The following is a 20,922-nucleotide window of genomic DNA, read 5'->3' on the forward strand; positions in this document are numbered from 1 at the left end:
AGACTTTGTGTTCGACTCCTAAAAAGTAAAAAGTGAAGGTTGGGTTGGATCATTCTTAAATGTTGGGTGGTACTATCCACATTCTTTATTTTATTTTTCACATACATTTCTTTCAATTTTTGTTTGTCGGATCAAATAAATTAAAAAATATCAGACGATAGAAATTAACAAAAAGTGATTGAAAGATAAAAATGTATGTGAATATAGCACCGCCTAAAAGTTTCTTCGACCACCTAACTTTCCCGCCATTAATTCTGAAGATTGGACTGGTGATTTTGGAAGGCAGCTACATTCATGATACAGGCTGGATTGTCCTCTTCCTGTCTTTAGAGTTTGTCGCTATTTGAGAACCTAACTTTTCAATTCCGTGTCACAAATATTATCCTCATATTTCACTTTCGACCGCGTCCAATGCGTATTCGATCATATACACGTATGGCACTTAGGTGCCTCCAATTAACCCGTTAAATCTCCCGTACATTCAATCGGGTCAACAAATTCATAAATTCTTGAACGTATATTCAACCGTTTTTACAATGTACGTACACCATTCGAAAAGGGAGACATTTTGATATAACTGAAACAGAATTTAACAATTAGGCATCGAGGATTGTATTATATCATTAGGATGGATCGAACCAGACATTACCTATTGCGACCGAAGCAATGTATCTGTACAAGTTAAAAGGTGCCCACGAATGATGAAAAACAGTAAAAATCCGGTTACTCTATTTTACCGGGCACCGATAAATACCATAGTATGTCACCATGTACAAAACAAGATTGGTAAAGTCCGTGATCCCGACATATACTCAAAAGTTACCGTCGTCATATTCGTATCGAACCACTTCCGAGGTTAAAGAGAATCCCAAACTTCCTCCTGAACTTCCAGTATACAGTGACTGTTCAAATCAATAGACACTTTCGAAAGAGACCTGGATATGGGGGAGATGCTTCGGCTTCGGGGTCGAAGCAGTTGCAAGGCCTTGAAGTAACTTCACAACATCACTGACATCATCGAGATAGTACTTGGCCTTGCTTTGCTTTCTTCCGACGGTGCAGGCAAATATCTCGGGTGGTGAAGGCAAAGATGGACTAGAGACCGTGCTTAATATGCTCTCGAACATGTCCTCGTCGGATCTGTCATCCCCAATGCACATCACAAAGTTGGGGGCCTTCCCATCGTTGGCCATTCTCGAAAGAATTTTTTCAGCAACCACTCCTTTGCTTACTCCCTGCATGTAACAAGGCATTGGTGAAACAAATTACACCGGGATTGTGTTTGCGTAAGTGTACATGTGCATGTGAGGAGAGAGACCGTGTGAAAACAGTTTTACCTGTGGCTTAACTTCAACTATATGCTGGCCCCTCTTAACAACTGCTGGTTCATTCGAAAGAACATTTTCCAGATGATCCAACAATTCCTTGGCTTGACAGGATCCAAAGTCGGGGTCTGCATCTTGGTGATGCCATACCAAAGCGCTTTCTTTACTTTCTATGTTGGAGCCATCCGTTGCCTCTGTATACAATCTCATCACAGGCTCCACAATTTCTTTCCAATCAAGATCGGCACCAACAGGACTGGTCTCCCACTCGGAACTTCTATTCCACCTACACCAAAGAACAGAGCAAAATTACATAGTTCAGTTTGAAAACCTATCAAAGGGCTAGCTGAATATTCAGAATATAGCATATTACCAACATACCTTAGAAAGTACCCATGTTCAGCAGCTATTCCAAGCGTCTCACACGAGGCAAACCAATCACTCAGAGAAGTCCTTCCCCTCCCACTAACAATGAAAACTGTGTTCTTTGGATCCTTGCACAGGGAATTCATAAGAGCAAGGACTTCTGGGCTTGGAGACTTAATAATGGAAGCTTCAGGAATAATGGTACCATCATAGTCCAGAAATATGGCCCTTCTATTTGTTCTTTGGTATGCTGAAACAATATGGTCTATAGACAACTTTCTAAAGTTTGGAGAGAGGGAAACAACTCTAAACCTCAAGCCCAATCCAATGCCCCAACACCGTTTACTATAATGATCTCGGCATGCTCTATCCAAGTCCTGTGCAAAGCTTCGTGCCCAATAAGCCACATCATGAGAACTAACATAACGATAGTGTTTTTCATGACGTAACTGCTGCTCTGATTTAGACATGGTGATCGCCAAGTTCAATGCATCAGCCACGGCATCAGTGTCCCAAGGGTTAACCCTGATTGCTCCACTTAAAGAAGGTGAGCAGCCAATAAATTCAGACACAACAAGCATGCTTGTCTGAGGAGAATCTGCTGTCATGCCTAAAGCTGTATTCATGGGTGGAGTTCCCTGCCGGCAAACAATATATTTGTAAGGAACTAAGTTCATTCCATCCCTCACAGCATTCACTATACAACATTCTGCTACAGCATAATACGCTGTCTTCTCGTATTGAGGAACATGTCGATCAATCAGGACCACTGGTTCATAATTAGGTGAACCATAAACCTCATTTATCCTTCTGGCAGTTAAGTATGTCTCACTCTTTGCTTCCTGTACATCTTTCCCCGATCCCCTTGCGGGATTTATAATTTGAACCAGAACTATGTTGCCCTGCAATTCTGGATTCTGCTGCAAGAGTTGTTCCAAAGCTATAAACTTTAAGCTGATTCCTTTAAATATATCCATGTCATCAATACCAAGAATCAATTTTTTCCCCTTATACTGCTCTTGAATCTCTTTAATTTTGGAAGTTGTATCGGGAAGATTCAACACAGATTCAAGCCGACCCATATGAACACCTACAGGCAGAATTTTAATGTACACTGTGCGGCCAAAATAATCAAGCCCAATATGTCCTCGCTTTGATTCATAGTCCAGCCCCAGCATTCTACTGCAGCATGAGAGGAAGTGACGTGCATAATCAAATGTATGAAACCCAATGAGATCGCAGTTTAGCAAACCCCTCAAAATTTCATCACGGACCGGCAAAGTTCGATAAATTTCGGATGAGGGAAATGGGCTGTGAAGGAAGAATCCTAGCTTTACTCGATAGTACCGCTTCCTCAAAAACGTTGGGAGAACCATCAAGTGATAGTCATGAACCCAGATACAATCGTCCTCGGGATTAATAACTTCCATCACCTTGTCTGCAAATATTTTGTTTGCAGATACATAGGCCCGCCACAGTGAGCGATCAAATCGGTCGCCGTGGTCTGGACACATGGGCAGCATGTAATGAAAAAGAGGCCATAATTGCTGCTTGCAGAACCCCAAATAAAACTTCTTCTGGAGATCACTGGGCAAGAACGTTGGTACACAATTGAACTCCTCCAGCAGTTTCTGTGCGACTTCTTCTTGTTCACTGGTATCAATTTCAGCCTTGAGAGACCCCACATAAACAACCTCATTTTCAGATGAAAACCCATCCTTCAAATGTAACAAAATTGAATCCTCATCCAAACTGAAACACCATTTCTTCGTTTGTGGATCCCTTTTAGCATGTAATGGTAACATATTTGCCACAACAATTTTCCTCTCACGACAGGCAGATGAACTGGCATCTGAATCGTCACCATTGCTATTACTATCCACATCAGATATAATACCAGGAACAGTCATCACCCTTGGAAGAGCCCTTGGAGTACAAGGAATATCCAAAAGGCCTCCAGATGCCAAATCAAAAAGGTTTGCGCAGGATCTTGACGCCATGACTGCTACAATTCCTTCTTACTTGAATCATACAGATTAACACAGCACAAGATGAGATTTTCAACTGTCAGAGTAGTCTACAAACCTACACACAGCAAAAAAATATGAAAGAGTGATCATATCATTGAATTGCTGCCACCGAATAAATCCATTTCCACGCCTACGACAAATAAAGCATTAAAAATACCCATTCCAGTTTTCATTGCTGGTCAACAGAATCAAAGTAATGACGATCCACTGAGCATGCTTTGGCTCACTAATTCTCACATTTTATGTTCGACAGAAGCAAGACAAAAAATTTATTCACTAGAAAACATACTGAATATGAAAGCAGATTAATTTAACAAGCCTGGTCAACTTACTTCCATGTTAGAATACCTTTCTCATCCAATGAAAATTGAATCCCATGTTTGCATACACCACTTTCGATTCTATATCTTAGAATTAAAAAGTACGAACACAAAAGGTAGAACGTAACTAGTAACCATACATCCATTGCACAAACGCCTTTAGTAGATAAATAAGCGAAAGAAAATTGCAACATCTGGCACATTAGCATCCGGGTAGAGTAAAAAAGATATTACGCCGCGAAGATAATTTTCTTCTAATCAACCAAGGACAGTTATACGTGCATACGAAAAGTATAATTATACGTTTGTAGAATGCTGTTGTACCATTGGACATTGACAACTGTCCTATCCCGAATTCATTCTCCACATACTATTTGAATCCGATGCCTAAATTTGACCAACGTTAAACAACACACACTAGCATACAAGAACTAATTTCTTTCTTTGTTCCTTTTCCGGATGGCAGCAACATCCAACCAAATCAAAATATTCCATATTACAAAAGTAACCCAAAAGAAGATCAATGATCAATCATAGTTCACAAATCACTACAAATTCAACAGATAAAATCCCGGCCCGTCGAATTCGGCGACATTGTCTCCGGCACAGTAAATTACCTTTATTCTAAATTCCTAAAATTAGTTTTCAGACAAAAAAAAAGCAGCAATGTTTCAAATTCTTATCTTTTTTGCTTTCGAAATGAAAAAATAATAATTTATAAACCAAAAAATAGCACAAACAGTACGTTCTGAAAGCTATACGCTACGATTAAAAGTAAACGGAGATCACAGTGATAAAAAAAAATTATTAAAAAAAAAGGCGTGAGCAATACCTGAATCAAATTAAATTTACATGTGAAATTAAGAGTCCCGTACGAAGCTTCAATCAACAACTTCCTTCCAAAACCTGTAAAAATCATTCAAAATAATACAAAATTTCAATAAACCAAACGGCCGGAAGAAAAATCATTTCGGTTTAAACCTTTGTACCGTCTGTTTGGTTCCCCAGAAAATAAAACAGTTCGGGAAAATAAAAAGCTCGCGAGCAACGGGACAAGGCCGCGAGTAGTGGTGCGAAGACGAGTGAAGAGCGTGAATTCAGGAAACTGAGATCAAGACTCGTAATTGTCATGGTTTTCTCACACAAATTCACGGGAACCAAACAGACCGCAAGGAAAATTCAAGGAGCCGACTCGTAACGAGTGAACAGCGGATCAGACAGGGAAGACGAAAGCTTACCTCTCCGGTGAGGTCCGGCGATCGGAGTCAGTTGGATATCGGAGAACGGCGAAATGGTTATAAGCGTTGGGAGTTGGGAGTTGCGAGAGAGAGAGGCTGCGTTGGGTGTTACAAGCAGTAAAGAATAAGAGAACGATCGGAATGTTAAAATATAACCAAAGTAAGAAAGTTTTAGAGAGAGAAAGAGAGAGGATAAGGGTCCAGTGAGCTTTTTTTTTCTTTGTCTTTTTTTTCTTTTTTTTACCGCGGTTAGATTATTTTATTTTGGATAGCGTTCAGAATTCCAAATCTTAAAATTACTATAATGCCCTTGGAACGTATTGTTACGGTTTTTTCAGTTTTGATTTTCTTTGGAGCTTTTAATAATTATTTTGTTTGTTTTAAAAATTGAAAATTAAATCTTATTTTTTTCAGGTTTGGAGCCGTTTAATAATTATTTTGTGTTTATTCTTAAAAATTCAAAAATTTTAAATTAATTTTTTAATAATTATTTTCAGTTTCTAATTTTTATTAATTGTTTTAGAAAAGGAAAATAAAACTTTTTATTTTAAGTTTGGCATTTAGTTTCTACTTTTTTATTTTCAGTCTTTTTTTAATTAAAATAAAATAGTTCCAAAACAATATTTTAGTTTAAATATAAAAATTAAAAACAAAATAGTTATCAAACGAGCCTTTTAATTTATTTTCCTAACTAGCATATAGGCACACACAAAGTGTGTGACAAAATTTTTTATTTTTGTTTTTGAAATAGAATGAGAGAGGAAGAGAGTGATAGAGAATGTGGGAGTAGGAATTTTTTTTTTTTTTTAATATTTTTAATTAGAGATATGCTATGATTACACGTAGGTGAGGCTTTGAAGAAAAAAAAAAAGCAAAATTTAGTTGTCTGAAATTTCATTTCTGCCCCATATTTCTTATTCCTGTTCTGTTTTAATTAGAGAGTTAAACTGATAATTTTACAGAATTTTGGTTGACAACGAATGCTTTATTAATTAGTAGAGATAAGTTGCTAGATATTCAGTAAGATTTCTCGTAAATAAAGCAACTCTTATATTAAATAGAAAATACACGAAGTCGGTTGGCTAGACAAACAAATTTCACTTTACAAGAAGCGTTTTATGGATATGTTTATCTACACAAATTTTTTTTCCTAATGCGGTGCTCATCGGTCTTTATATTTTTTCCGGGACGTCTTCTTCTGTATAATAAGGTCACATGTTTTGATGTTGTGGATAAGGATAACACTTTTTCAATTTTTTATTTCATTTCAATAAATCACCGAACATTTAAAACCTCAACATCCACCGTACCTTAGTTTTGCTTTCGTTATGGGATCCCTGTCTTGTTGAATATGACAGTGGAGCCACTCAACTCAAACCTATCCTGTTGAACTAAATAAGGAAAATATATAATTACAAGATAATCCGAATATCATTCATAATAATTAATTTCTTATCTTGGCATAATTGGATTATTAGTCCGTAATGATCGGATAATTGGAAGATAACCCATATGATAAAAAAAAATTAGGATTTAAGTCATTGTGGTGAAGTGTATTAGGATTTATGCTAAAAAATTGAAATTTTCGTCAACTCTCTATTAATTATTACCACATGAGCCACACATATTAAGCTAGTTAGCATATGGGGCTACACGTGTGGCTAACTTTATCTTTTTAATCTCACATGTGAGCCTTCACTTAACGGAGAGTTGACGAAATTTTCAATTTTAGGCCTAAATCATAACAAATTTCACCAAAGAAGCTTAAATCCTAATTTTTTTTATCACAGGGGTTATCATCCAACTACCCTATCACTACAGGAACTAATAATCCTAGTAAGCCTTCTTATATTTTACACTAGCATATGGGCACACACAAAGTGTGAGAAAATTTTTTATTTTTGTTTTTGAAATAGATGGAGAGAGGAAGGGAGTGATAGAGAACGTGGGAGTGGAAAGTTTTTTATTTATAATTAGAGATATGTTAGGATTACACGTAGATGAGGCTTTGAAAAAAAAACAACAAAATTTGGTTATGTAAAATTATATTTTTGCCCTATATTTATTTTCATGTTATGTTTTAATTCGAGGGTTAAATTAGTAATTTCATAGGGTTTTGGTTGACAATGAGTGTTTTATTAATTAGTAGAGATACTAGCATATGGGCGCACACAAAGTGTGTGTAAAAAAAATTTATTTTTATTTTTGAAATAGAAGGAGAGAGGAAAAGACTGATAAAGAATGTGGGAGCGGGGAGAGGCTTTATTTTTTTTTTTTAGTTTTTTTAGTTTTTAATTAAAGATATGTTAGAATTACATGTAAGTGAGGTTTTGAAAAAAAAGAAGAAGAATTTTGGTTGTGTGAAATTACATTTCTGCTTATATTTCTTATTCATGTTCAGTTTTAATTAAAGAGTTAAACTGGTAATTTCATAGGATTTTGGTTGACAATGAGTGTTTTATTAATATTTAGTTTAGATGTTATCAGAGTTCAAATCTTCTATGGCCAAAACGCTATGTGATTCTTTGTGACCTATTTATTTGAGTGACACGTATCCTTCTAACTTAACTTATCATTAGTTTTTAATCTGTTTATTGAGAAGATAAGTTGAATACTTAACACTGTTAAGTGAAGTTTAATTGAACGATCAGGTATCAACAAATGAGATAAGTCACTGAGAGTCTTAGGTGCAGAAGATCATTTTGCACATTTTGTCAAATTCTGGGCCATGTTTAATTGTCAATAAATAAATGTTGGATAACTCTAATAAATATTTTACGACCAACTATTAAATATTTTATGACTAACCACACCTCATAAACTATTATTCAACTTAACTCGAAACTTAATTTAACAAGTAATATTTTGCTACAAGGTACTTGTAATTCAAGTGTTTAAGAGCATTACCTTTATACGTGAGATCTTGGATTCGATTATATACATATAAAAAAAAATATCTAATTTGTTCGAGCCGTTATACGACGAAGAATATACAACTGCTAAAGCAACGACTTTAGTAAAAACAAAAGAAAAGTTGGAAAAAAAAAAGTTGTGGAACAAATCAAGGAAATGAATTGATCAAAAGTTTTAAATTTTATCAAAATAATGAATTGAAAGTCCATGTCACCAAAATTAAGCACCAGCACAAGCCAAGCCCATAACTCCAATGAACCAAACCCTAAGAAAACACACCTGCCTAATATAATATGCACTATCGCTGCCACTTGAAGCCGCGCCGCTATTAGACTTATCTCATTTACTTCGTAACTGTAAAGGTTAAATATTGTCACATGTTGGTTTGTTGGTTGCCCTTTTTCAAATTCAAGGCAACCTAAATTTAACCAGAGATACAATATTCGGTGAGTGTAGCCGCGTAGGTGAGGCAATTCCGTCACCAAAACGAAAAGGGTTAGCATGATTGGAACTGGATCCTTTCTTTAGCTTAAGATTGGGATTCTCTTGAGCAGCTCATCTAGGCCGTTGAAATTTGATCAAACGGCTACAAACAAGGGATCCTCTAAAAGTTATAATAATTGCAGCCGTTGGATCAAATTTGAAAGACCCGGATGGGCTGCTCATGAGGATCCCCATCATGAGCTCAGGAGAGGATCCAGTTCCAGCATGATTAACCTAAACACCTTTTGGTTAAGCATTTTTAGAGTGAAAAGCATTTCCACAAATTTTATTAATTAATATTATCCTCCAATACTGTAATTTAATATTTTCCCTAATCACGTACTAATTTTTTATGCTACTTGTTTAGATTTAATCGTGTACAAAGTGTTCTCAGAGCATTTCTAATAGAGATGTCAAAATATAGATTGACATATCGATTGGAGTTTGCTCTTGCTTTCGAATTTGATTAAATGACTTTTCATTTAGGATTTGATATTTCTTTTGAAGATGTTATAACTTGTTTATTAAATTGAACTCTACTTCATCCAATTGTATGGGCTTTCATTAAGACAATGAATTAATAATTAAATTAACACAATAACCCACCACTTTTTATTTTTTATTTTATATTTTTATGTGGACACCAGTAGTGACAGGGTTGTGATAATCTACACATGAAAAGGCTTTTTGCAATGTTCATTTAACCTTGAGAGGTTCAACGTACTTCCCCCTAACAACAAGAAATAATATATGATTTCTAATCAACAAGAGATCTTCTCAAATGCCGAAATATGTCGTTGTACTTCATAAGTCATTATTTAAGTTCAGAAATTTTTTTTTTGAAATGTTATTCTACTTGTAGAACGACATATAGTGTATCTGTTTGTGTTTTAGAGCACGTTGAAAAATTTCTCCAAATTAAATAATTGACTAACTTGTTTAGATAAAATAAGATTATCTGCAATTGAGATGTGAAATTATTAACAATTAAACTAAATTTTCTGCAAATGTAAACCCGAAAAACATATCGAAAAATGAGGTCTCAATGATCAAATCATGCAAAATTGAAAAAAATTAAAATTGCAACATATTAAACTAATTAAGATTATAAACTCAAAGTCTCCTTATTTTGCTCATTTAATGATCGAAATATGGTTACTCACTATTTTGAACTTAATATTAATCGGCTGGCAAAAGATTAAAACACTAGAAACACGTTCATGTATTCTTCACTATAAATATTGATTTCAAGAGAGACAGCAAAATAATATTTTTCTATAAATATTTTTATAGAAACTATACGTTAAAAAGTGGACCGAAGTGAGCTGTGCGTTAATAAATGACAGCTGGGTCGGTTCGCGGCTTCGCGTTGCGGTTCCCCGTGCGTTCATAAATGACAGCTGAATGCATTTGTTCTCATCATTATTTAGTATGATGTATATTTATTATTCTATTTATTATCATTAGATGAATTTGAATTTTGATATTTGTGCTTATTTATTACACGAATCTTGAAATTTAAACTTATCTAATAGTGATAAATAGAATAGTAAGCATACACCATGCTAAAGGATGGTAAGCGAAAATACTCCCTTTTAATTTTGATTAACTTAATGCTTTTTGCGTGCGTGACCTGGCGGACACTACTACACCACTTTCACAGCTGGGATTTCGCTTGAGGATAAGGTTAAAATGGGACCATGACCCACGCTTTTACCAAATTACCGTTACCCTCTTCACTTTTAACGGGATTAGGTATTATTTTTAAGAAAAACTAAAAAATAAAAATAAAAAATTTTGAAAATTTTGAGTTTTAATAAAAAGGATAAAAAAGTATTGTAGATGAATAATACTAACAATGACTTTTTAAAGTAAAATTATTTTTTGTTGTTAAAAATAAACAGTACTAGAAATATTCTATTAAAACTTCTTTATTTTTTAAGCCTAATCGAATAAATGATCATCGTGGTGCTAAAGTAATCGGAACATAAGCCTTGTGATATGATGTTACTATGTTAATAAATTTAGTGCAAAATAATGTCCATTGAATACAGGATAAAAATGTAATTTCACCTTCTTCCATTTCGAGATGCTGTATTTTGCATCTTGCACATGAGCAAGCACATGGATTTCTTCAATTGGACTAGCACATGGATCCCTTCATCGGAGTGGCTTAGCTCCGTCCTCACCAATCAAAACCCACCTCTCCATTTCTCAGCAGAAAACTCAAAATCAAACCCTCATTCGAATCCCAGCTACCTAGTTCATCCAGAATTACAATTTCAAACTCCAAAACGCTGCTAGTGTTCGCATCCGGCGCCAGCGAGTTGATCCACGCCATCCACAACGTATTTCTGGGTGTGGGATTGGGGCTGCTATGCACGGTGATGGAGTGCGGCGACATCATATATAGAAGCACTGGTTCCCAAATCCGATGACTTGATGCTCACGACCCCTGGTGCTGTTTTGATTTTGAGCGCCCTGTCATATTTTTGGGCCACCCTTGGCGTGGCTCCATGGCTCTTTGACTTGTTTGTGGTTGCTTTTATTGACAGGCTCTTCAGACCCACTTACAAAAAGGTGAAAACTTTAGTTGATTTTTGTTTAAATTATGGGTTTTGATTGAAATTCTAAAGTGGGTTTTGTGTTGATAGTTGTGGTTTTGCAGGATATTTTGTTTTGGGGAAGAAGGTGTTGATAATGCATAGTACAACATCCCGAAATGGAAGACAGAAAATGCAAATTACAAACGTGGTAGATAGACGGGGAAGAAGACGGTCTACATATGTTAAAGTACATTTTTATCCTTGCATTTAACGGACATTTAACAGAAAAATCACTTTTGTACTAAATTTGCTAACGGACTACAGCACCATGATTTAAATCTTTGTTTTTTTGTTTTTTGTTTTTTTTTGTAATATAGAAGTTATCTTCCAATTACTTTATCATCATCATGATTATTTATCCGATTAGGCTTTATTTTTATTGGTGATTTTTTTTCATTTTAAGTAAGCATTATGATACTGGAGAATTTGCATGCAATGAGATACCTTAAATGAGTGGGTTAGATTCCAACAGACGGCGAATTATTTTTACTTTTGCTTTTGCTTGTGGTTTAAACTTAATATTCTAGTGGGTAGGGTGTTGAGTTTTTATTTATATGTCCCAGTTTAAAACTCATTCTCTTCTAAATTATCTAATAGTCTCGAACTCTCTCATCTCCTTTTATAATAGTAAAAAAAAATTAGGAAAAAAAGATACTGGTCAATGACCATATAATAAGTCAATCATGAATTATCGTGTAAGATATAAATCACGCACTGCCAATATATGAATTATTATCTCTCTAATGTAAGTTAGTTTTATGTGCTATAAACACCAATAATTATATTTTAATGTTCCTTTTAGATCATAGAAAAGGAGTTTCATACGCATATATTTTTGTATAAGCAAACATATAATACCGTTAAATAATATGAGCACAATTGTGGAAACTTGTTTAAAATGATATTTGTGGTGTTAGATTACTTTGATTTTAGTAACATTTTTGTCTCTTTGAACTCAAATTCAAGTCTCTTTTCTCATAAGTTAAGAAAGTTTATACTGCAGTCATCTTCTAAATACCAAATATTTTATCAAAAAAAATACGTCAATGTAATAAATAGTATAAAAACATAGATAAGGACACCCAATCTTAATTAGATCACATCATCATATTCTAGAGTCTTAAAAGGTTACCATATACTTCCCTTTCAGGTGGAAGGGGTGTGCTATCCACACATCCTATTTTACTTTTCACACACCTCTTGATAATTTATGTCTGATGATCTTCTTCAATTCATCCGATCTGAAGGGCGAAAATTAAAAAAATGTATGAGAAGTAAAATAAGATGTGTGAATATCACACCCCTTTTGGAAAAGAAAAATGTCTCACAATTTTAACTATTTTAGGTCAAATTTTCCCCCCAAAAAAGAACAATGGCATGCACGTAATTATACTAAAGACGAGGTGTTGTTTTTTAATGGCCTAGCCTCGAAGTAGATAAAATCAAGCAGACAGGGATGTTCCCCAACATTTACCCCCACTTACAATTTTCCTCGTCCCAGTACGGACCCCATCGACACGTGGAGCACTCAAAACTGTCCCCAGCGAGGGGCCACCACGACGACCTAACGCGGACGGGACCCACCGCCATCATCCCACCACCACCGTCCCGTGTCAGTCGTCCACGTCGCCCAACACCCGAAACCGACAGGGAGCACGCTCGAGAAATGCGTCCGTCACGTGAGATATAAGTCAAACAAGTGGAACTCTCTGTGGGCTCGGGTTTATCTACACGCAGTGAGATTTTAAAGGCGGGTGCAATTTTTTTAGAGAGTTTTAACAAAATAATTTTGGAACTGTTTATTTTTAACCAAAAAAGACATTTGATTTTTTTTTATACTATTTACTTACATATTTATTTGTCATTTTTCATTAAAATTAAATAGTACATAAGACTTTTCGTTAATTTTTCTATTTTTTTTAAGATAATGTTAGACCATTGTATTTGTATATGTTCATTAATTGGATTTTAAAAATAAATTTATTTAACAATGATAAATAAGGTGATGGGCGTGAGTTTCAGCTCTTGTGGAGTCCAGAGTACCCCATATGCTATGATGTTTTAGATGTGTTTTTCACGCTATCCAACTCCAAAAACATTATCCACCCACTCTTTCTTAATTTCTGTTATCTACTTCATTCAATTCGACGATTGAAAATTTATAGACGTTTGTAAATGAATGTGTGGATAGCATTACACTAAATCAATAACTGAATTTTTCGTTTTCTTGAATACTTTTGTTTATACTGGCATCTACCAATACATTGTGTATATGAACATTTTTAGTTTTGTTTTTAAGGAGAGAGGGAGGGCGAGAGAGAGGGTGGGGTGGGAAGAAGATTTGTTATTTATTTTTTAATATTAAATATATGTTAAAATACCTGTATGTGAGGCTTTAAATATTTTAAAAAATATATATTATCTATTTTTTATGGTGTCGGATAGTGCAACATTTTTATTTAATGAAAATAATAAATTGGGGTAGTTAAGAGTGAGAAAGGATTCTCGCGCGGATTGTCTTTGTGAGGATTCTGTGAATCTTCTAATTATATTTGTTTATCGTACATCATGCGGTTATAAATTATTGTAAATTTTTTATCTAAAATTGAATGTAAACAATACATAAACGAATGTAATTGGAGTATCCCGATGATCCCACAATGAGAATCCAGCAAGAATCCTCTGTTGTTAAGAGTGAGCTATGAGTTGTGTGATTGCTTTATCCACAATATTTTTCTATTTTTTATTATTTAATGTGCGAAAGTATTTTATGCGTATTTGAAGTGTGGTAGTAATAAGATTTATCTTGACTGATCGATTAATATGCGTATTCAATAAACTTCCATCACTTAATATGTGTTGTCCGAGTGTTTAGCTTGAAAACTCGTCACACAAGAAAGCACATGTTAAAAGTATGAATCATGCACCTAAGAAATAAGAAAGCTTGCATGTGCTTGTATATGGTTGAATTAACTCTATTGGAGTCATAACCAATTTAGACTGATCAGTTCACTCCAGTTTGACTAGTTTTCTCGGTTCACTAGTTCAATTTTGTTAGATTGGTCTCGTATTTCTATTTTCCACAAAAACAAAATAAAAATGAATAACCAAGCGATTCCCCATTCCACTACTCACACCTATGTCAAGATTCAAGAGCAATGAGCCACACAGATACTGTCCTTCAACTTTTCATCTTATTACTTACACATAAAGATAATTCTAAAAAATTTATCACAAAATACCTCACTATAATTAAATGTTGAACGTCTTAATATAAGATATATTTTAATTTGATTGATTTTTCGGCATGAGATTCTTGTATTCTTCGAACAACTTTTGTTTAACTCTCCAAAAAGCATCCTCTACTGGAGCACAGGCCCACCTACAACTTCAAATGTTGTGGGTTTCCATTTTCCACTAGGCCTAAGCGAAAAGAGTTTGCAAGTGCTTCAAGACTCTACCCATTAAATGTGCAATACGAACAGGCCTGCTTATAAATGGCCCACAAATTGGCCCAACGTATTCATAACAAGGCATTCCTCTAAATATTTTCCTTCGGCGATCTTTATAGTTTATAGACAAGATGGAAGAGATTCTCGAGTGTCAACAATTGCATACAAGTACGTGTTTATTTCCGATTATGTGATTGGTCATGTGATAAGAGATTTAGATACAGTGGCGTACAACAGATCTTTAGAATTGAAATGTAACCACCTAAATTCAGCATCCCACATATATGCGGTTGTGGCAAAATTGACTATAGTATGCTCATCCTTTTGCACTCAAGTTCGAACCCCATTTTACTGGTTCAAAACATATTAGAATGTCGCTCGAACGAAGACAAACAAGAGAGATTATAGTGTAAGAAATTTGGGTATCTATTTTATCTGAGACCAAAAAAAATAACCAGTTCATCCTCCCACATCACAAAACCAAAATGGAGGATGACGAACAAGACCCTGCACCAAGAAAATGACTCAATTTCTGGGTATCTTTTGCATCTACTGTCAGCTGTAGCTACTGCACAACGTTACAAGATGTTGAATTTACACTATAAATTCCTCGTACGATCCGAATCATACATGGTAGATCATCCCTACCTCCAGCGTAGACGCGTGCGGTACACTGAATGCGTGGCTGGATGTCCTGCTGTTCCTTCTCAAGAATTCATATCCATAGTCGATCGCAATCCTTCTCATCAAACTAGATCCTTTCTTTGCATTCATGTATGTGTTTCCAAGTATGTAAGCTATTCCAGCTTCCCTAGCTTCCATTAGCTCCCGCAGTTCCTCCCTTACGCCGGTGTTGATCTTTGGACTCTCCGGGACAATGAATCTTACCTTCTTCCTTCGTTGGGCAACTGGCGGTGATGGGCTCATTTCTACGTTTGGACTGTCCTCGCTCATCTGAATTCCATCTGCATGAGTGGAACGTGTGCCAACTACCGTCATTTTATCATCTTCCTTCCCCGCGTCTTCAATTGAAAGACTGGATTCGGTGCTTCCTGAGCGTATGAACTCTGCTATGCTACACATAAGATCGTTCTCAAATTCCATGTCATCTTTGTGGATGTCGCGATATCCATATCTCACAATGCACCTGTAGAGCCGGTAGTCTTTAGGGCCAATTTGGCCCACTAGAAACCGTTCCTCAGGTCTAACATGGGGGACTGGGACGGATTTGATACAGAGGAAAACTAGGACCTGGTGGAAGGCCGGAAGGTTGGTGACAAAGTGGGAGAAGATTGCCGGAATTCCAGATACAAGATCGGTGTGTATGAGGCCAATCCCACGGACACGTACAAAGCCAAGGCTGGGACCAAGGCTAAGCAGCCAGTTAACGGAGACCTTGTTTTGGACTTCAAAATTGTACTTTTTGATCGTGCCGTAATGCCAAACATACATGACCAAGAAAAAACAGAAAGCAAGAGCAACGGGAAACCAGGCTCCATCAGGAAACTTTACAAGAGAAGCCGAGAAGTAAAGAGCTTCAATTGTGCCGAAAAAGGCCACAAAGCCAATTGCAACAAAGACACTCTGCTGCCAGCATAGGACGATAACAAGGGACATTAAGCACGTGGTGACCAGCATCACCGAGATAACTGCAAAACCTGTTCGAAATAAATCTTTAGTTTAATTAACTTTCACACGAAAGCGTCAACACATAAGGGATAACTAAATGTTAAAATCCAGCCAATGCATGCAGAAGCATTAGGGTTTTAGGGTTTACTAATTTCTAAAATGAAATATCGAACATTAATGGGTTTACAAATTTGTGAACAATGTCATACCTGAAGCATTACCCATGCGCTTTGTGTCTCTGAAACCAATAGTAACAGCCAAACACAACACCATCAAGATCCAATTGACTTCCGGGATATAAATTTGACCATGAATTTTGGATGATGTATGGACTATTTTGACTCTTGGGAAGCAATCCAGAGCAGAACATTGCTTGATGATTGAGAAAGTTCCAGTGATGATGGCCTGGCTTCCTACTACGGCAGCGAGTACAGCTATTACCAGGACGGGCCATCTCAATTTTTCTGAGGAGGGCGGGGTTGCTAGATTAGCCAAGAAGTTGCATATCTTTGAAACCTAGAAACTTCTTGCTAAACAAATCAAGCAATCTACCTGGTACAGATGGATAAAATCCAATCGGAGAATTCTTCCCAACATTGTGGTGTGAAGATATATACGCAGCCTGTCCCATATATGCTAGAACCAAAGCTGGATAAACCAAAGAGGTGAAAGCAATCTGCAAAAACGTGAATATTTATCAGGCAAAGCGATTGTTTTGAGACTGAATAAGGGCAGAATGTGTGCTGAAGTTTTACTACTGAAGTGCCGAATCAAATTTATACAATCATTATCAATACTGCCGTATGAATGCTTTCCGGATACTATAACAAGCCATGCAAAAATAATATAATCAAACTGAATTGCAGTTTGTGATTTCTAAATATATACCTGAATTGACAATTGTGAAAAGTGTCCAAGATCAGCAAACATGGCTTCTGAACCTGAAAAAGTTTTGTGTATTAGAGAAACAAGTAAACCATTTTGCTTGCGACGTAAGTCAATCCTATATATGCATACTTACCTGTTATACACAATAAAATTCCGCCGAGGGACATCCAGCCCCCTTTCTGAGTTTTCCTTAAAAATTTGTACATATGGTATGGAGAAAGAGCTTTGTACACACTCGGATTGAAGTGAAATATATTATAAACACCGATTGCACTGATGCATAGAAGCCATGTCAGAACTATAGGAGCAAACAAGAACCCGACCCTGTGAGTTCCATAATGTTGAAGTGCAAACAGGCCTATCAAAATGAGGCATGCAATTGGAACTTCTACGTCTGCAAAAAGATTATCACAATTTCAGGAGGAAGTATAAAGGCAAAGCATTGATAGAGTAAAATCAAATTGTCCACTCAATTACACGATGAGATCTATGGAGGGCGGACAATTTAAGAAAAAAACCTTATCAAGTTAAAGACCAACAACAGGACAATACATTTCTTCTGAAAAATAATATTCCAACACCTGTAATCCAAAAATTTCGCAGATATTTTAGTTGACCAAGAAGGCAAGAACGATGATGATTTGTTAACCTATGCGAGTACTACTTGGATCTTTGAAAATTTACTGTACTGGAAGTGCTAATAACACAACATCCAAGTCTAAAGGTGCCACTTCAGACTTGAGAAGCATCTGCAATGACTTAAGGAGAATAGCATTATAGGCAATCGAGGGATGACAACTAGAAAATTCCATACAACTAAAGTAAGGATATGATCACGATTAGCTTGAAATACAAGGAAATTATGATTGGTAAGGATGAGATACACTGTGGAGTTCCGGAAAGAGGTAAATGGTTGGTGTATTAAGGTGCAAAACTCAGTTATTCAATTTAACTCTTAGGAAATCCGAGTTGGAACAAACTGGATTGATTTATATACCTTCAATTCCAGAAATTCAAAGGAAAAAGTATACTAATAACAGATCTCTACTTATATCCAAGCTCTTAACAACTGCTAAAGCTCGAAAACTGAATGGGAAAAGAAGTTAAGCATCTTACATTTATGATGCTTTTCGGACATGGAAAATTCCAGCCCTGAAACCGCAGAAAATACTGCACCAATTTAAACCAAATTCAAGTTAGTCTCTAAAAACACAAAAAATTCCAACTTTCCAATAAAAAATAAAAAAAACCCAAAAGCACAAAATTAAAAGGGAAATTGGCTAAAATGGTCAGAAATCAAATTATAACTGTAGAATTGATCAAGATTAAATATCCACGATTAACGATATAGCGATCAGATACCGATGACACACTGTAAAGCTGATCATTTTAGCAATTTGGATTTGAAAAAACGATCATTTTGGTCAATTTTCCAAATTAAAATCCAAAATTACCAGAAAGAGCTGGTGTGAGAACACCGTCACCAATCACCATGCAAGTTCCAATCAAAGCAAGAACAAGCAAAAATCTTTGCAGTACCCTGTGCCTCTCCAACGTCGATTTCAACCTCGCCCCGAAGCTCGACTGCAGCGCCGTGCCGGCGCGTTCCTTCTTGTAATCGGAGAGCTCCTCGTCGGCGGACTGGCAGTTGGGCAGCGAGCTGACTCGGGCGTGTCGACACAGCAGCGAGTACAAGGCGAATGTTCCTCCCTCGCCATTGTCGTCGGCTTTGAGCACAATAAACACGTATTTGAGAAGGGGGACGAGAGTGAGAGTCCAGAAGACGAAGGACAAGACGCCGAAGATTTCTTCGTTGGTCTCTGACTGCTTGATATCTTCAGCAAATGTGCTTTTGTAAACGTACAGAGGCGAAGTGCTTAAATCGCCATAGACGACGCCGAGGCTCTGGTAAGCCAGAGTCAGAATTGTCCTCCATGACGCTTTCTGCAACACAAAAAATAAAGCAATTTGGTCACAAAACTCAATTGGGTTTCCTTCAATGTAAAGACAGACAACAATTTGATCACAAAATTCAATTGGGTTTTACCGTTTTACTCAATGTGAAAATACAGAAAAACACTGTACCTTTATATGGTTCTGATAAACCCCAGTTTCCAGATCCATGGCGGGTCGACTCAGTGATCGAGTAGAACCAGTATTGCTTCAGATTGGAGAGAGAAAACGAAACCCATTTAGCAAAAACAGCCTCCCCGAGTTTATATGCAGAGAAAAGTCACTTTCTTTTGGTGTTCATTAAATTGCTAAAAGATGAAATGGACTGTTTAATTTGATTCCCAATCTCGGAAAAAGAAACCCACATAAACAGAAGAAAAAACTCAGCAAAAACAAGCAGTTTCTGCAGAAAACGCCTCCCCAGAAATGGGTTTGGAAAACAGAGAGTAAAAAAAAAGGAGCGTTAGAGGAACACGAAAATTGGTTTGTAATCAACGAGGGCAACAGAGAAAGATTGTCTTTTTAGATTTAATAAGAGTTGAAAGATAACAAAAAGTAAAGAGGGAAATGTAGACAGCAGGTGAACAACCAGAAAATGGAGAACAAAGACGGTGGTGTCCGTTAAAAAAATTAGAGTATTTGGCTTTAAGCTTATATCTGGGAGGAGGGAGAGAGAGAGAGAGATTGAGAGGGAGGGAGACTGACTTGTTTTTGTATTATTTGTTGGTGAAGTTGGTGGATTTCTGCGTTTTCTTTGGGGAAGTAATTTAAAGACCGCTTGGTGGCTGTTGAGACGGAGAGAGTGTCGAAGTGGCAGTTTCTTCCGATTTCCAGCAGAAAAGTTAGGAGTTGTGATGGGGTTTTTTTACAAATCCAATGCTTTTTTTTTCTAAATTGCAGGTGGTTTGACTCAGAAATGGCACCGTGGAAAGATATATAACTGACACTTCTCGGTCAGCGTCAGCTCAATAGCGCATTAAAATGAATTTCGCAAAGTAATTATTTACGTGTTCCAATCTGATCTTCTATAAAGGGCAATCATAGCAACCATCACATATGGATATTTTCTTATTTTACTTTTCCAGCTCTCTTTTTTACTCTGTTGCATTGTTGCATGACGATTTTTTTGATTAAATATTAAAGATTATTTATGCAAAAATTAATTAAATCTGAAAATATTTAATTATTTAACGGTTATTCATTATATAGATGAATCATGTTTTTCACTTAAAGACTGATATTATGAGAACATTAATCAAACAGTTAAAATTTATAATACATTTTTTTTTTTTTTGCATAGTTAATCTTTAAATCATGACAAAGTTTTTACACGGTTCTAATTACCTAATAAATTGCATGTTAAAAAAGAGGTGCAAAAATGAAACGAGAAAGTTTGTGTGAGAATATCCCCGTTTCATAAATTAGACGTAACAATGACGGTTATTGGTTAAGGTAAATAATCAAGATAATATGTTCGCTTCTTTGCAATTAAATTTGAATTTCCTTTCTTATAATAACGCATGAGAATGGATAAGAAATTTGTTTTTCTAAAAATGGAACTAAGTGAACCAAATCTTTTGGAAGCTTTATGATATAAAAAAAAAAATCAAAAAGGAAGAACATATTATTATTTTCCATTTGTGGGGAGAACCAAATGTTTCAGCATTTGTTCATTGTTAATGTCTTGTGATCTTTGTGTGAATGCCAAGTACATTAGTT

The 20,922-nt window shown here is 35.9% G+C and overlaps 2 protein-coding genes and 1 long non-coding RNA gene across 3 annotated transcripts; 1 reads left to right on the top strand and 2 right to left on the bottom strand.

The window, feature by feature from the left end:
* Positions 1 to 588: 588 nt before the first annotated feature.
* LOC137731137 (putative alpha,alpha-trehalose-phosphate synthase [UDP-forming] 9) lies at positions 589 to 5,432 on the bottom strand. Its single transcript, XM_068470229.2, has 5 exons — positions 5,280 to 5,432; positions 4,874 to 4,947; positions 1,707 to 3,776; positions 1,338 to 1,611; positions 589 to 1,235 (listed from the first exon to the last, which is right to left on the bottom strand). Exons 3-5 carry the CDS (start codon positions 3,689 to 3,691, stop codon positions 912 to 914), a joined length of 2,583 nt encoding a protein of 860 aa, XP_068326330.2. The 5' UTR covers positions 3,692 to 3,776; positions 4,874 to 4,947; positions 5,280 to 5,432; the 3' UTR covers positions 589 to 911.
* A 5,164-nt stretch (positions 5,433 to 10,596) lies between these two features.
* LOC148689855 (uncharacterized) lies at positions 10,597 to 11,660 on the top strand. Its single transcript, XR_015957647.1, has 2 exons — positions 10,597 to 11,255; positions 11,330 to 11,660. It is a non-coding gene; the product is annotated as an uncharacterized LOC148689855 (long non-coding RNA).
* A 3,475-nt stretch (positions 11,661 to 15,135) lies between these two features.
* LOC137731163 (potassium transporter 6-like) lies at positions 15,136 to 20,109 on the bottom strand. The gene is made up of 8 exons (XM_088687447.1): positions 19,336 to 20,109; positions 18,705 to 19,194; positions 18,367 to 18,420; positions 17,384 to 17,644; positions 17,251 to 17,303; positions 16,915 to 17,038; positions 16,572 to 16,826; positions 15,136 to 16,391 (listed from the first exon to the last, which is right to left on the bottom strand). Exons 1-8 carry the CDS (start codon positions 19,372 to 19,374, stop codon positions 15,358 to 15,360), a joined length of 2,310 nt encoding a protein of 769 aa, XP_088543573.1. The 5' UTR covers positions 19,375 to 20,109; the 3' UTR covers positions 15,136 to 15,357.
* Positions 20,110 to 20,922: the final 813 nt, after the last annotated feature.

Source organism: Pyrus communis, chromosome 16 (assembly GCF_041283825.1).
Source record: "Pyrus communis isolate YQ-2024b chromosome 16, ASM4128382v1, whole genome shotgun sequence".
NCBI lineage: Eukaryota > Viridiplantae > Streptophyta > Magnoliopsida > Rosales > Rosaceae > Pyrus > Pyrus communis.